We start from the raw sequence: 16,757 nt of genomic DNA, 5'->3' as shown, positions 1-16,757 counted from the left end.
GATGTAAACTCACTCCAGTCTCCCGCTGCCTGAGTCAGCATTGAGGATTCTCATCAGTGTTACCTGGGAAGTTACACCTCACAGTTGAGGAGTCTCATCAGTGTTACCTGGGAGTTAGACCTCAGAGTTGAGGAGTCTCATCAATGTTAGCTAGGTTACATCTCAGAGTTAAAAATCATCTCATAATGCCAAAATCTTTATACATCCTGAATCAACCATCAAGTAATGACTTCGCGTTAAAACCAAACCCATGGACAGTAGGTAAATTATTCAATTATAAAATTTTAAAAAGCCTCATTTTGATAAAAAGCAGCTGAAGTCATTCATTCGTATTTGTCTCAATGCATTAAAGCAGTTTTTGAATTTCAAAGGTTTTTTTTCTCTTAAAGAGTTTTTTTCTTGAATCGTTGATAACTTTGAATTGTGTTAGTTGAGGAGGTATCATGGTTAGCACCGAGGACTTTGAATCGTGTGATGGGAGTTCATATCTCCGGTAATCATCGGAAATAGGTGTGTAAATTCAGTAGAGAGTAGCCTAATAAGTTGCGTCGCGTCCCGTAGCATTTCCACCTGACGATTTATCTTGGTGTAACCGCAGATAATATCATAATATAATATTCGAAAGCGTATTTCTCGCGATACTTTGTTATAGGCGTGTCTGGTTGAGTAAAGTGGTTATCGCTGACTTAGTCAGATAGCTTTTCTCATATTAGCTCATATTTTTCTCTTTACCCTTAACCCTTCATCATGTCAAAAAGAGGGAAATGGAATGACTATGTGTGCTTTGGTTTCACTTGTACAACAGGAAATGATGGCTTGCAAAAACCCCAGTGCATTCTTTGTAGCGTTGTGTTTTCCAACTCAAATCTGAAGCCATCCAAGCTTCAAGAGCACTTCAAGAACAAGCATGGCGGAGCTGATGTTGAAGGACATGATGTTGGGTCATTGAAAATCAAAAGAGCTCGTTTTGATTCACAAGGAACTCTTCCAAAATTAGGTTTTGTTACTGTTGAAAAACCACTACTTCTTGCTTCATACCAAGTGGCATATAAAGTGGCCAAATCCAAGAAGCCCCATAGAATTGCAGAAGATCTCATCAAGCCATGTGCACTGGAAATGGCAACAATTATCCTGGGCAAAGAAGCAAGAAAAAAAATTGAACAGGTGCCCCTATCAAATAATGTCATTCACAACCAAATCAGTGATTTGAGTGAAGATATTTTGGACCAAGTCATCTCAGGTGTCAGAGCTAGTCCTCTTAAAATCTCTATTCAGTTGGATGAGTCAACTGATGTCTCCAGTTGTAGTCAACTCATCACATTAGTGAGGTATGTCAATGATGGTGCTGTGAAGGAAGATTTCCTGTTTTGTAAAGATCTGAAAACAAACACAACTGCAAAGGATGTCATGCAGCTGGTGAAAGATGTCTTTGCCAAACATGATTTAGATATCAAAGTCATTGGTTCTGTGTGCATTGATGGGGCACAAGCAATGCTTGGAAATAAATCTGGCTTTTCTGCATTGATGAAAAAGGAGATTCCAGACTTGCAAGTTACCCATTGTTTTCTTCATCGGCGTGCTTTGGCATTAAAAACATTGCCTCCGAATTTGAAGAAAGTCCTTGATATTTGTGTGAAGATCATCAACTGGATCAGGGGGTGTGCTTTGAACCATTACATCTTCAAATCATTTTGTGAGGATCTGGGAAGTGAACGTTCAGTTTTGATTTTCCACACAGAAGTCTGTTAGTTATCACGAGGACAAGCTTTAACCCACTTCTTTGAACTGTGGGAAGAAATCAAAGTTTTTCTGGAAGAGCGTGAATGTGATCTGGTTGGGGCAATAGAATCACAGGAATTCGCCCAAATGCTGGCTTACTTAGCTGACATTTTCACTTGTATGAATGACCAGAGTCACAAAACTTTTCAACTTTTGTGAAAAATTGAATGCCTTCAAAGAAAAGTTATGTCTTTTGTGTCAAAGGATGGAAAGAGGCAGTCTCTCAAATTTTCCTTCACTAGAAGAGATGGTTTATGATGCGAGATCCATAACTCCTACTGTGCGTGAAGAAATTGTGGCTCATTTGGAAATGCTGTCAGAATCGTTTGATGGATATTTTGCTGCTGGAGACCTGAAGATTTCAGAAGAATGGATCATGAATCCATATTCCTACAATTTGGAGAAAATGTCAGATGATGAAGAGCTGAAGGAAGATCTTACTGACTTGCAGACAAATTGAGCTCTTGAAATGCAATTTGAAAGCAAGACTTTGGAGGAGTTTTGGTGTGCAGCACTGGATATGTTCCCAAGACTTGGTGGCAAAGCACTCCGTGTCCTCATTCCATTTGCAACAACATACTTGAATCTGGATTCAGTTCTCTTCTGTCAATCAAGACAAAATCTAGGAATCGCCTGAATCCACAGGCAGACCTGTGGATCGCAGTCAGCAAGAAAGTTCCACGTTTTGACTAAATCATGAATGAGAAGCAGGAGCAAAGAAGTCATTGAATTTTATGTTCACAATTGAGATTGATTTTACTGTTTACAATTTTTTCTGAATAAATTAGAATCTAATTGCTCAATTTTTATTTGCATTTTATGCACTGAGTTAAAAGCTTATTTTTTTAAGTTCAATTTGTTCACGCGCAGTATTGCATGTGGTTCAAAAATTAGAAATTAGACTTCTTCATCTTCAAATGTGATATTACTTTTGTAGGGGGTGCGAACATTAATCAAACATTTCCTAGGGGTGTGGGGCATAGAAAAGGTTGGGAACCACTGTACTATAGCCTTAACTGTATTCTGAGATTACATTGCTGTAAGTACAAAGGTTGTCTCTTCAGTGTGGCCTGAACTTAAAGAACCAGGTCTTTTACTGAACCTCTGGACCTTGATTCAAGAACAGCATTGCAATTTGAGCAAGGATATGGGGAGAGGGTGTCTGAATAGAAAGGTTCAGGGTGTCAAGAAAAAAAATAGCAAAATCTAATTCTGCAAGAGTAGTTGCCCTACCATAGAATACCAACTCAGGCTATGGGTAACAAAAATGAGGATTGTCCCAAGTATCTTAATAATGCAAAAATTTACAACCGTCATCCTGCTTTGGTGTGGTTTAAAAATATACCTAGGTGTGAAACGGCTGTAAATAAGTAGAATCAGAATCATCTTTATTTATCACTAACTTAAGCCATGAAATTTAGTGCATTGTGGCAGCAGTACAGTGCTACACAAGATATGCTATAAATTATAATTAAAAATATGTAAAAACATTTAAATTAATAGTGCAAATAAAGAATAAAAATAGTGAGGTAGTGTTCATAGGTTGGTTCATTGTCCGTTCAGAAATCTGACAGTGGAGGGAAAGAAACTATTCTTAAAACATTGAGTGTGTATCTTCAGGCTCCTGTACACCCTCCCCCCATGGTAGTAATGTGAAGAAAACATATCCTGGGTGGTGAGAGTCCTTAATGCTTCCTTCTTGAGGCACTGCCTTTTCAAGATCGTGTGGAGGCTTGTGTCAATGATGGAGCTGGCCGAGTTTACATCCCTCTGCAGATTTTTCCAATACTGAGCAGTGGCCCCTCCAGATGGTGATGCAACTAGTAATACAAAAATAGCAGCAATCCCAGAATTAACCAATTGCTGTATCTATTTTCCAAACAGCAACTGGGAATATAGATTCTGTTATGTCTTCCTGATTTGGTTTGTTATTTTATTTCTCATTACTAGATCTCACTGCTTACTTTTAAGTTCACAGCTGTTGTTGATTACTTATTATCACCTTGTTAAGCAATTAGCTTTTGCATTAGTGAACAGTAAACTACAACTACACCAGGACCAGAGTTTATCTGTCTGCTAGGCTTAAGAAAACAGGAAAACTCTCAAGCGAGGGCAGAATGGTAAAAAGACACTCTCAAAGGTGATTCTATCTATGGTGGATAAGATGTTGATTGTTTGAGCTCCCATGTCATAAAGTTAAAATGCCAGCAACTAAGAAAACGGTCTTTAAAACCAGGTCAGTGTGTTCGTTACGTTCATCCAGACTACCTGGACAGTTTAGTGAATCTGCGGCAAGCACGGCAGCACAGGAAGCCTGTTCAAGGGCTGAAGCAATGTTAGTCAGGGCATCATTTTCAAAAAGGAGCAACTGATATAAAAGTAGAGAAGACCCACCTGCAGTATGAAAAAAAAGAGGCAGAGGCAGCTTTAGCTAAGGAAAAAATTATTTGAGGTGGGCATGGAGCAGGTAGCTGACAATGTCATTCAGCTAAAAGTACAACAAAGTATGTTCAAGACCTGTTTGCTTATGCTTGTACCCTCCCACCAGTAGACAGTGAAGGCTTAGACTTGTCAATCAAGACTCAAAAAGGGGGTGTGGGGGGGGGTTCCCTGTTCCTCAGGATAACACCCTGCAATTGGAAATGAGACAGAACAGAGACCGTGGGGAGGCTGCCAAAGATGAAGACTTGTCTTACCTTGACACTGCATAAGGAATTAGTCCCATTTTGGAGAAACTCCCCTTTAGTCTACAGGAGAAATGGATATCAACTAAAAGATGGAGTCTGCTTCCTACCCTTCTCCCTTTCTAGTTTCATCTGGGATGAAGCCAAGATGCGAAAAGTCCCCAGCTTTGTCATGACCACCTCTACTTCAACACCACTTAAATCAGCAAAACCTATTAGAGGTTTGGTGCACAAAACTGAAGTGGACAACACTGTCCAAACGGATGATTCTAAAGTGTCAGAAGATCCTAACAAGTAGTGCCCTCTACATCAGAAACCACACCCTCTCTGGAAGTATAAAGGCTTCGGGGGAAACTTTCAGAGGAGAGAAGGACCTTCTTTAAAAAGCAGACCGGGTGAGAGGCTGTCATGCTGTCATCCAGTGCTTTGAATGTGACAGCAACAAATGCATTGCAGCTCTTCATGTTGGCCCACCTCCCTGGTCTGTAAAGAACTACACAGATACCTCCTTACAGCATGGCGGGGAGGGAGATAAATTCTTTTCTCTCTAGTTGCTACCTTGCCTTGTACTGAAGTCTGCGTGGAAAACTCCGTTGGTAAGTCTTGTTCAAAGATCTGCCTTGTCAATGTTTAGCCAGAAGGCGGCTGTGAGAAGAGGATGAGTATGTAGGTCATCTTGGATGGTCGGAGCAGTAAGTCGCCAGCTAAATCATGTAATTTCAGCTTCTTCAACATAACCAATGGTGTCTCACCTTATAATGGTGAATCTGTGGAATTCTCTGCCACAGGAAACAGTTGAGGCCAGTTCATTGGCTATATTTAAGAGGGAGTTAGATATGTCCCTTGTGGCTAAAGGGATCAAGGGATATGGAGAGAAAGCAAGTACAGGGTTCTGAGTTGGATGATCAGCCATGATCATACTGAATGGCGGTGCAGGCTCGAAGGGCCAAATGGCCTACTCCTGCACCTATTTTTTATGTTTCTATACACTTAAGACATGTGCAGGTGTGTCACAGACAGTTAGGTGAAAAGCAAGAGGCCTTATTGTTGAACCTGTTGATGAAAAGACTTGTTTAGCTCTTCTCATGCTTACTGTGACAAACTTCTAGACAAGTAGGAAATCCCCACTCCAGAAGCAGCGACTTACCACCCTCATCTCAAGTCCTTAGCCAGCAAGATGCTGTCACTCCACATAAAGGCTGCTCCCACTAGGAAGAGACATCACACAGGTACACAAGGTACTTGAACAAAGTAATGGGCCTCCAAATGCTCCCTTTGTGCAGGGGTTAGCACTTGGGTGGGTCATACATCTGCCTTAGGTGTGCACATAAACCTGTAAACATCTTCAGAACTAGCATTCTTGAAAATGGGTGCCCCAGTCTCATGATCCCCTGCCTTAGCAGCATCCACGTCAAGGAGAGCTTTGGACAGTCCTGCCAGCCTCCAGTGTCTTCCGTCTTGACCTCACATCAAAAAGGTTTGACAAGCAACACAGCAAGCATGGGCGAATCTGTCTTTGTCCACACAAAGAATGACAACAAACCAGGGCCTTCAATGGATGACCTTACTTTCCTGAGGGTGATTGATAGCAGGTTCCATCAAGACAGCTCAAACAGCTGGGTGGTACCTCTCCCCTTCCGTAGCCCTCAACAATGCCCCTCAAACAACCATGAGCAAGCAAGCAGCTGTTTTCCTTAACTTACATGCATGCCCAAGAAACATCCTGAAATTACTGCCCCACAACTCAAACTCTGCGCTGCTATCCAAGTGGTAGAAGTGGCAGGTGTGATCACTGATGAAATCAATGACAAACTTGATGTAGTAACATTGTACTCTCATTCCAAGGTGGTTTTTGGGAGCATCCACATAATGAATCCAGAGGCTTCTATGTGTATATGAACAACAGGGTGCAGCACACATGTGAGATCAACTAATCCAGTGCAGCCGAAATTCAAACCTACTGACCAGAACTCTGCTGATGAAGCCACAAGACCAATGTCAGAGAGCGATCTAGCTCATGGCACATGGTTAACAGGACTCGCGTTCTTGTTTAGCTCAGCTAGAAAAGAGGTCATTATTCTACAATTTGATCTGATTGACCCAGAATCTGATGCTATCTGTCCACAGGTCATAGGCCATGCTACTAACATCTCCAGCAACTGGTTAGACCCCAAATGCTTTGAGAGATTCTCAAGCTGGTGATTACAGTCACATGCCACAGCAAGGTTTGTACATGTTGCTAAATAATTTGCACGAAAGAGCAACAGTAAAGGCTTGCATATTTGTGATGGTCTCTGTTCCCTCTATGGCTTAGGTCAAGCCAGGACCTTCACCATCCACAATCTGCAACATGATGTCTTTAGGAAGAAAACAAACAGTATAAATGGAAAAATAGACTGTCAGAAAATGATTAAATTGTGAACTTTGGTTACAAATCTGCAAAAACAAAGACAATATATTAAGTTGTACAGGTTTTAGATTTGGTTTGGATTCTCTTTTGTGTATTTGATACAATCTAATTGGCTTATTTCATAACAGATTTGATGTTGGGATGTGATTTGTATTTTTTTTAAATCACGACGTTGAGTTGCTTTTGTTAGTTTATTGTAAATATGATTTTCTGAAATGCTGTCAAATGCATAATCCCTTTGATACACAATCTTCAGTTTAGAGGAAGTCCTGTCCAAGCCATTACATCATGGCTATTTTCTGGCATGGATTTTCAACAGCTGTTATAAACCATGGGTGGTGATCCCTCTTGAAGGATAGGATTTTACTCCTGTTTTTCGAATCCAGTTGGTGGTCTTATTAGTCTTTAGTATTTGAATGTGCTATTCAATGGATCAAGGCCATTGACTCTAATATGTTTAGTGTTTTTTTTTCGTGAAAGCCTTGAGTTCAGTTGGTGGCATCTTTTAGAGATACCAAGCAGAGAGTGATAAGTCCTTCCTGATTTTGTTAGTTATTTTATTTCTAATTACTAGAGCTCGCTGCTTACTTGCAAGATCGCTGTTGTAGTTGATTACTTATTATCTTGTTGTTAAGCAATTAGCTTTCATCATAGGTCGGCCATTTTATAATGTTTGTAAATTTCATTTATACACCAGTTTGAAGTACTTTGTTCGAAGTTGAAGGAACTTTAATGAATATTTGAATCTACCTTTCCTGAGAACTCTAAGAAGTACTGTCTTTTTACAATATGCAAGGGGCTGAGTAATGCATGGCAAACAATAGAAGCGTGTTCAAACTACAACTATGCCGGGACTGGAGTTTATCTATCCGTCTAGCTTAAGAATACAGGGAAACTCTCAAGCGTGGGCAGAATAGATCCATATGTAATTCCCAGGTAGATAAGCTGGTAAAGAAAGCTTTTAGCACATTGGACTTCATAAATTGAAGTTCTGAGTACACAAGTTGGGATGTTATGCTGAAGTTGTATAAGACGTTGGTGAGGTCCAATTTAGAGTATTGTGTGCAGTTCTGACCACCTACCTCCAGGAAAGATATCAATAAAACTGAAAAAATGCAGAAAAAATTTACAAGAATGTTGCCAGGACTTGAGGGCTTGAGTTATAAGGAAAGGTTGAATATGTTAGGACTTCCTTTCATAGAGCAGGGGTTCCCAACCTGGGTGTACAGACCCCATGCTTAATTTCATCCGTCCATCACGTGAAAAAAGGGTGGGAACCCCTACCCTAGAGCATAGTATAATGAGATGTGATTTAATAGAGGAACACAAAATTATGAGGGTTATAGATAAGGTAAATGCAGGTAGGCTTTATCTATTGCAAAACTATGTTAAGGGTGAAAGGTGAAATATTTAAGGGGAACTTCATCAGAGGGTGGTGAGAGCATAGAACAAGCTGCCAGTAGAAGTGGTGGATGCAGAATTGATTTCAACATTTAAGAGAAGCTTACATAGGTACATGGATCGGAGAGGTCTGGGTGCAGGTCAATGGGACTAGGCAAAATAAAAGTTTGGCATGGACTAGATGGACTGAAGGGCCTGTTTCTGTGCTGCAGTGCTCTATCACTCTAAGAATAATTAGTAAACATTTGATTAGCTTTAAAGTGCTTCAATAGCAACTTTAAAACATGAACAAAAATGAGAGTCCTCAGCAAAGCCTGGCACTGGTACCTGCACAAAATTATAACTTAGTTGCATTACTTTACTACATTTCTTTTATCCAAAATACAAAGAGGTATGATCACTAGTGGTTAGTACAGCACCAGCTATAAAACTGGGGTTCGATTCCCACGTTGTATGTAAGGAGTTTGTATATTCTCCTGTGACTGTGTGGGATTCTTCTGGATGCTCTAGTTTCCTCCCATATTCCAAAGACATAGGTTAGTGAGTGATAGGCATGCTATTTTAGCACCAGAACTGTGGTGACACTTGTAGGCTGCCCAGCATGATCCTTGCTGATTTGATTTAATGGAAACAATTCATTTCACTGTATGTTTCGAAGTACTTGTAAAAAATAAAACCAATCTTTATATTTTTAATAAAAGTACTAACCTAAACCAATGCCAATTTGAAGAGTGTTCTGTTTTCATTGTTTAACTAGATTTTATTTTTAAATCCCTTGATTTATTGGAAAGAGTTATATAAAAGGTAGCATTTTTCTTACAGCGTACGTAGTGTGCGTCTCACACACACACCCAAACATACCTCAGAGAATTTAGTTTCCAGTTCCGAGTTGCGCTCTTCGACTTGTTTTAGTGTGCTCCGTATATGCTCATACATCCTCTGAGCATGTTCTGCTCTTTGCCGTTCATTTAGTTCCTTCATTTCCAACATGGTAATCTTCTTGGAAATTGACACAATTTCAGAGTTGGTAATTGCTTTAGATGCTTTATCCATGGCAGCAGCACCATCTAAAATAAAAACAAAAACGGTAACAAAATGCTTCCAAACACAAAATTTCCAGAGCAGCATCTCTTCTGAACACATGTACCAACATACAATATGTAGAAGAGCAAATGATGGATCATAGCAACACTGTAGTCCTACTACTTTTTAGTTCCAGTTCATCAGAATTACAATACTCTTATATGTAAGATGGTGGCGCGACGCAGCACGCAGCGGCCACTTTGAAATGAATATCTGTAATCTGTCATGTAGGATGCCGTGTACAATCCTGATTTGATGGAGATGGATGTGAGAAGCACGGAGGAACATCTGGTGAAACTTTTGAAATGCCTGTTTCGCTGCCGCTGCTACTGTGCAATCGGAAAAATCTCCGGGAGGAAGGCTCCGAATCCTCAGCTTTACCTGTTGCTTGGCGGCCGGTGCCGGGGTCAAAGCACTCGGCAGAGATGGTGCTCGGTGTCGGAGGGCTGGTCAGAGGCTCAAAGTTTTCAGACGGACTCGGAGTTGGCTGTGGTCGGAGCTCCCAGGGTGCTGTATCAGCAAGCTGCGGCGCTGGAGGTTCATGGCAAGAAGGGTTTTTCTTCCTTCTACCGTCTGCGTGAGATGATGGACTGTTGGGACTTTGAGACTTTCTTTTAAACTGTGCCATGGACTGCTCTTTATCAGATTACGGTATTGCTTTGCACTGCTGAAACTATGTGTTATAATTATGTGGTCTTTGTCAGTTAGTCTTTTATCAATTATGGTATTGTCTGCACTGTTGAAATTATATGTTAACTATAACTATATGTAACTATGTGGTTTTGTGTAGGTCTTGTAGCTTTAGTTTTGTCTGATGGGTTTGTAGCTCCTTTCTGGGGAACATGCTAAGATGGTAGCGCGATATCGATATGCAGCAGCCTCTCTGGACTCTGGATTGGGGATTACCAAATGTTATGTGGTTTTTCTTGTGTGGTCTGTTTTGTGCTTTTTCATGATATCATTCCGGAGAAAGTTGTCTCATTTTTTAACTGCATTGTATTTGTGGTTTATAAATGACAATAAACTGAATCTGAATCTGAATATGACCATCAGTGGCATCAAATACTACTGGCACAACCAATGTTATTTCAATTCCTTAGAACATTTGGGCGCCATATTACTTCAAACCTTGATGTACACATGCACACAAGAATCTATGATTCCATACATTTTAGGTTATCCATGTTTGGAGAACCCGAAGCCAGTGTTGAAACAGGGACTAGCAAAATATTAACTTGCTTCCAAAGAGGAGGTGATACTTTTCACATTTAATTACAGAATAATAACTATTCTTGGTCTTTCAAATTAATTTCTGTCATCCAAGAAGCTTGTAAAGCAAGTCCTGTGGACTCATGAAGTTAAAAAATAACTTTTTGGCCACAATGAGCAAAGGTATGCTTGAGAAAAAAGGGGTGCAGAATTTCATGAAAAGAACACCTCTCTAACTGTTAAGCACGGGGGTGTATCGATCATGCTTTGGGCTTGTGTTGCAGTCAGTGGCACAGGGAACATTTCACTGGTAGAGCGAAGAATGAATTCAATTAAATACCAGTAAATTCTGGAAGCAAACATCACACCGTCAGTAAAAAAGCTGAAGATGAAAAGAGGAGGTCTTCTACAACAGGATAATGATCCTAAACTCACTTCAAAATCCACAATGGACTGCTTCAAGAGGCGCAAGCTGAAGGTTTTGCCATGGCCCTCACATCATCGAAAATCTGTGGATAGACTTCAAAAGAGCAGTGCATTCAAGACAGCCGAAGAATCTCACAGAACTAGAAGCCTTTTGTAAGGAAGAATGGGCAAAAATCCCCCAAACACGAATTGAAAGACTCTTAGCTGGCTACAGAAAGTGTTTACAAGCTGAGATACTTGCCAAAGGGGGTGTTAGTAAGTATTGACCATGCAGGGTGCCCAAACTTTTGCTTCAGGCACTTCTCCTTTTTTGCTATTTTGAAACTGTAAAAGATGGAAATCAAAAAGTAATCCTTCTTAAAATATTAAAGAAATGTGTCATCTTTAACTTGATGCCTTTTGGAAATCAGGTCATCTTTTATTCGCTTAGCTATTCACAGTAGCAGAAATTTTGACCACATGTAGAGAACTTTGTCTAAGTTTTCAATGACATGCTAAAGCTAGTCAAGTTTCTAAGAAAGCAGAGAAGCAATGCCGAGCCTTCTCTGTAATAGCAGATACATGCTGGACCCAAGACAGATTCACTAAAAGGATAATGCCAAAAAATTTCAAGCGGCTCTCTGTCCACCTTCGATCCCCTGATGAGGGCTCTGGCTTCCCCCTCCTCTTGGCAGCACTGAGAAGAGAACATGGCCTGGATGGTGGGGTTCCTTGATCATGAATGTGGCTTTGATGGAACAGTGCTCCTTGTTGATGTGCTCATTGGTGGGGAAAGCTTTACCTGTGATAGACTGTGATGAAAGGAGGAATCTGATAAGAGAGGACAGAGGTAACGGGTAAAAAAAAGCTCATTGGCTTTCACTAACACTGTTCCCTAAGCTGCACAGGTGCACATTCGTGCAGTAACTGAAATGCTCTGTGGACACAGACATTGTTGCTGCACAGCTGGAATAAAGGCAGATGAGCAAAAGTTTATGAAACATGAAATGTTTTCTTCATTTTACTGTATTTCATTATACGCTTCAATCAATAAATAAGTACGTGATTTTTCAGTTCTCATTCTAAATATTCATGGTATGCTTATTACAAAAAATGTTTTAAAGTGCTGCAGTTTTCAGGCTATGTAAAAATTTCCTGCTCACAACAATGGCTAGTCTGCATAGCTATAAAAATAATTAGAGGGAACGTTGTTCCATACATACAGATTAAACAACTTTCTGTTAAAATGAAGGACAGGGTGCACAGGTTACCACAATTTTATGCGACAGATTAGATGCCCCACTTGGCATTTTCTTGACAGTAATTTGTCATTATATTTATCTTTGAATCACTGACAAGGATATTGACATTCAATGGCAGAGTGTTCACTGAGAACCTCCATTCTCAATAACACCAGGTTTCAGCTTTCAACCATTATCAATGTTTTGGTAAGAAGAGCATGTCAGAGACAGTGTGCCATCAACAAATGTCAAGTTTGAAGCACATCTCCAGCCTGTGTTAATGCCACCCCTAATGAACTTATCAGCAGCTCTTCACGATCAAGGACAACATATCTTTTTACTAACTCATGTCTCTACTGCAGAGTAAGATGCCCAAGTCTATCAACCACTGGTTTTGTTTGCATGAAATTTACTGGCGGTGATGCAAAATCCAATTAAGGTTACATCGACACCACCTTCTACATTACGTCTTCCAAGAAAATTATCATCACCATAGCCTCCCTTAAAAGTCAAATGCATCCTATCATAGAACACCCTTCAGCCCACCATGCCTGTGCCGATGATGATGCCAAATTGAACCTATTCTCAGATTCTGTACCTGTTCACGTTCCTGTCTAAATACCTCTTAGATACTGCTATTAAATCTGCTTCCATCACCTCCACTGGCATTGCATTTCAGCCACCTACCATTCTGGGTATAAAAACTTTCCATCATCGAACACCCTATCATCCAGATCATGCCCTCTTCTCACTGATGCCACCAGGAAGGAGGCACAGGAGCCTCAGACCGTAACGTTCAGGAACAATTATTACTCCTCAACCATCAGACTCCTGAATGATGTGGATAATTTCACTCACCCCAACAATGACATGAATCCACAACCTATGGACTTACTTTCAAGGACTCTACAACACATGTTCTCAATATTTATTATTATGTTTTTTCTTTTTTTTGTACAGTATTTGCACAATTTATTGTCTTCTGTACAGTGGTTGCTTGGCCATCTTTGTATGTAGTTTTTCCATTGATTATATTGTGTTTCTTTGTATTTACTATCAATGCCCGCAAGAAGATGAATATAGTGATCTGTCTGTACTTTCATAATAAATTTACCTTGAACTTTGTCAATCTCATTTAAATTTTTCCTCTACACCTTGAAGCTATGATCATAACTTTAGTGCCATTACACCTTAAAGCTATTATGTTTAGAAAATCACTGCCCCTTCAGCTGGACTTCGCTGCAACATTAACATAGGGACTGCACATTCCAGGAAGAAAATCCTCCAAATGCATTTTGTGAAATGTAATCTGTCCATGTCCCAAGAATGACTTCTAAAAATCATTATTAATGTCATGCAGAAAAATATTAAAGCAGAAACCATAGAATTAAACAGGAGGCATTATTAGACTTACAGCGCAGGTACATAGTTCGTTATTTTAAGTACTTTGGGTCAATAACAATCACATGCCACTTACCTAGTTTGTCCATCTGTTCCCAGGCTTGCTCCAGTGTGTGCAGCTTTTCCTTAGTAATTTCTAGCTCTTTATTTAAGGCATTAATCTGTTCATGTAACACAGCATTTTCACTCTTAAAGAAAAGAGAAGGCAATAGATTACAAAATGCCTCTATTTTACTTCCCAGACCCATTTATAACTCTCATCTGTTCCTATTAACCTCCTGGAGTGCTTAGACTATGTCTTAAAGATCATGACTGGAATAAAAAAAGACTATTTCATTCAATTGATTACACGCACAAAATCTTGGAGGTTCTCAACTGATCAGGCAGCATCTATGGACAGGAATAAACAGTTGATGTTTTGGGCTACTTCAGTTCCTCCAGCATTTTATGTCTGACGCTCTGGATTTTCTGCATCTGCAGTATCTAAACACAAGAGATTCTTCAAATGATGGAAATCCAGAGTAAACTAATATCTTATCTCATCTGGTGGAAATCCACAAGGTCACCGAGAGTACATGAAGACTTCACACGGAAAACAAAAGCAAGGATGGAACTCTGGTCTCTGGAGCTATAAGACAGCCACTCTGCTTGTGTACAACTATACACAACTCCTCCCTTTCCAGTCCTGATGAAGGGTCTCAGCCAGAAGCATCAAATGTTTACTCCTTTCCATAGATGCTGCCTGACCTGCTGAGCTCCTCCAGCTTTTGTGTCTGCAGTATCTCGTGTTTATCATTTAATTGGTAATTGATTTACTGTTGTCACACATACTGAGATACAGTGAAGAGCTTTTGCGTGTGTGCCATTCAGACTGACAATTCCAAACCCAAGTATGAAAGGGGAAAACAGAATGCAGAATACAGTGTTACAGTTAGGGAAAAAGTGCAGTGCAGATCGCAGAATTTCATGCAAGGGCCTTTACGGGGTAGAATGAGAGATAAGAGTTAATATCTATCTATCTATCTATTTATTTATTTATTTATTTATGTTTTGCATTTCAGCAGTTAATCTACTTTTGCACATTGGTTGCCCATCTTTGTGTATAGTTTTTCATTGATTCTACTGTGTTTCTTTGTATCTACCATAAACATCTGCAATAAACTAAATTTCAGTAGCATATGGTGACTTATGTACTTTGATAATAAATTTTTATTGAACTTCGAAAACACCAAAATTTAACACTATAAATAAATTATAAGAAAACAACAGGGTGAAAACTGAATGTATGCAGCAGAACAGGCAGCACTGGCAAAGAGAAATAGAGTTTACGTTTTGAATCAATAACTTTTTGTCAGAACTGATTTAACATTTTCTACTTTATTTTGGATTTTAAATATTTGTGGACTTGATCTTATAACTACACTTAATGGTTTCCCTTTAATAGCCAGGCAATAAAGGCACATACCTATCTCAAAGGATAAAATTAACCTGAGCAAAGCAGTGGCTCAATCATCTGCTTTTCATTAAAAAAATATTTCTACAAATTTAAAAGCAAAAGATGCCCTTTCCAAATACAGAGGGTGGAGAATCTGTGGAATTCATTGCCACAGATGGCAGGGGAAGCCAAGCCATTGGGTATATTGAAACTGTAGATAGATAGATGCTTGATTAGGAATGGCATCAAAGGTTACAGGGAGAAAGCAGGAAAATGGGTTTGAGAAGGACAATAAATCAGCTATGATGCAACAGTGGAACAGACTAGATGGAATGAACAATCTGGTTTCAATATTGAAAACTGCATCAACAACAAACCCTTATATATTTCACCACACACAAAATGCTAGAGGAACTCAGCAGGCAAGGCAGCATCAATGGAAAAAATTACAGTGGACATCTTGGGCCGAGACCCTTTGGCAGGATTGGAGTAAAAAAAGATGAGGAGTAGATACTCTCTTATCAGACTCCCCCCCACCCACCCCCCTTCTCCAGCCCTGCACCTCTTTCACCAATCAACTTCTCAGCTCTTAACTTCATCCCTCCCCCTTCAGGTTTCACTTATCACCTTGTGTTTCTCTCCCTCCTCCCCCCACCTTTTAAATCTTCTCCTTATCTTTTCTCCAGTCCTGCCAAAGGGTCATGGCCTGAAACGTTGACTGTACTTTTCCCATAGATGCTGCCTGGCCTGCTGAGTTCCTCCTCCATTTTGTGCGTGATGCTTGGATTTCCAGCACCTGCAGATTTTCTCTTGTTTATATCTCACCACACACTTGTCCTTTTTAATCTGGAGAAAGAATGATGAAAACAATTGCCTTTGTTACAATAAAATAAATTAAAGATTACTATTATTTGCTCACCTCCAAATGCTCAAGATTCGTAGTTTTCTGAACTAAAAGGTTGTCCTTCTGCAACAGATCCCTATACTTAGCTGTGAGTTCATTATACTGCTTGTTAGCTCGCTCCAAATCAGCTAAGGGCACACTCTCATCCAAAGCTTTCTGCAAAGCAGCAATTTTAAAACTAGCCATTTCCTGTAAATAGATTAAACAATAAACAGATAAGGAAGATAATAAATTTACTTTGACTAGACTTTGATAATACAATTTAAAAATAGACAGATGAGTGCATTAACAATATCTTAATACAGTTAGGAACTAATAATGAATGGTGCAACATGTATCCAGTGACCAGGTTCACTCCTGACCTCTCGTGCTCTGTGTGGATTTTGCACATTCTCCCTGGGACTGCAATTATTTTCCCGGTTGCTCTGGTATTCTCCCATATCTGAAAGGTGTGTTGATTACTGTTAGACTGGCCAATGTATAGCATGGAAGTATAGTGGTTAGCACAACACTTTACAGCACAGCTAAAGGGGTTCAATTCCTACCTCTGCCTGTAAGGGGTTTGTCCATTCTCCCCATGATCACAGAAGTTCCTCTGGGTGCTCCAGTTTCTTCCCACATTCTGAAGACTTATAGTTTAGTTTGGGTTATTAAGTTGTGAGCATGTTATGTTGTTGCTGGAAGCATGGTGGCACTTGCGTGCTGCCCCCAGCACATCCCCGGTCATTGACATAAATGATGTATTGTCAATATACGTTTGACAAATAAAGCTAACCTTTAATCTTTAATTTGCCCATAGAGTGAT

General features: G+C 39.9%; 1 protein-coding gene across 3 annotated transcripts in view; it reads right to left on the bottom strand.

The window, feature by feature from the left end:
• The window catches only part of cep290 (centrosomal protein 290), a 172,799-nt gene that overhangs the window by 86,286 nt on the left and 69,756 nt on the right, over positions 1–16,757 (bottom strand). For all 3 annotated transcript variants that reach the window (XM_073058859.1, XM_073058860.1, XM_073058861.1), the window contains exons 25-27: positions 15,968–16,141; positions 13,690–13,801; positions 9,136–9,341 (exon numbers count right to left, since the gene is read on the bottom strand). In XM_073058859.1, the coding sequence (XP_072914960.1) occupies positions 9,136–9,341; positions 13,690–13,801; positions 15,968–16,141 (492 nt within the window). The remainder of the gene's footprint in view (positions 1–9,135; positions 9,342–13,689; positions 13,802–15,967; positions 16,142–16,757) is intronic.

This window comes from Hemitrygon akajei, chromosome 10, assembly GCF_048418815.1.
Source record: "Hemitrygon akajei chromosome 10, sHemAka1.3, whole genome shotgun sequence".
Classification (NCBI taxonomy): Eukaryota; Metazoa; Chordata; class Chondrichthyes; order Myliobatiformes; family Dasyatidae; genus Hemitrygon; species Hemitrygon akajei.
This window is presented reverse-complemented; position numbering and strand designations above follow the sequence as displayed.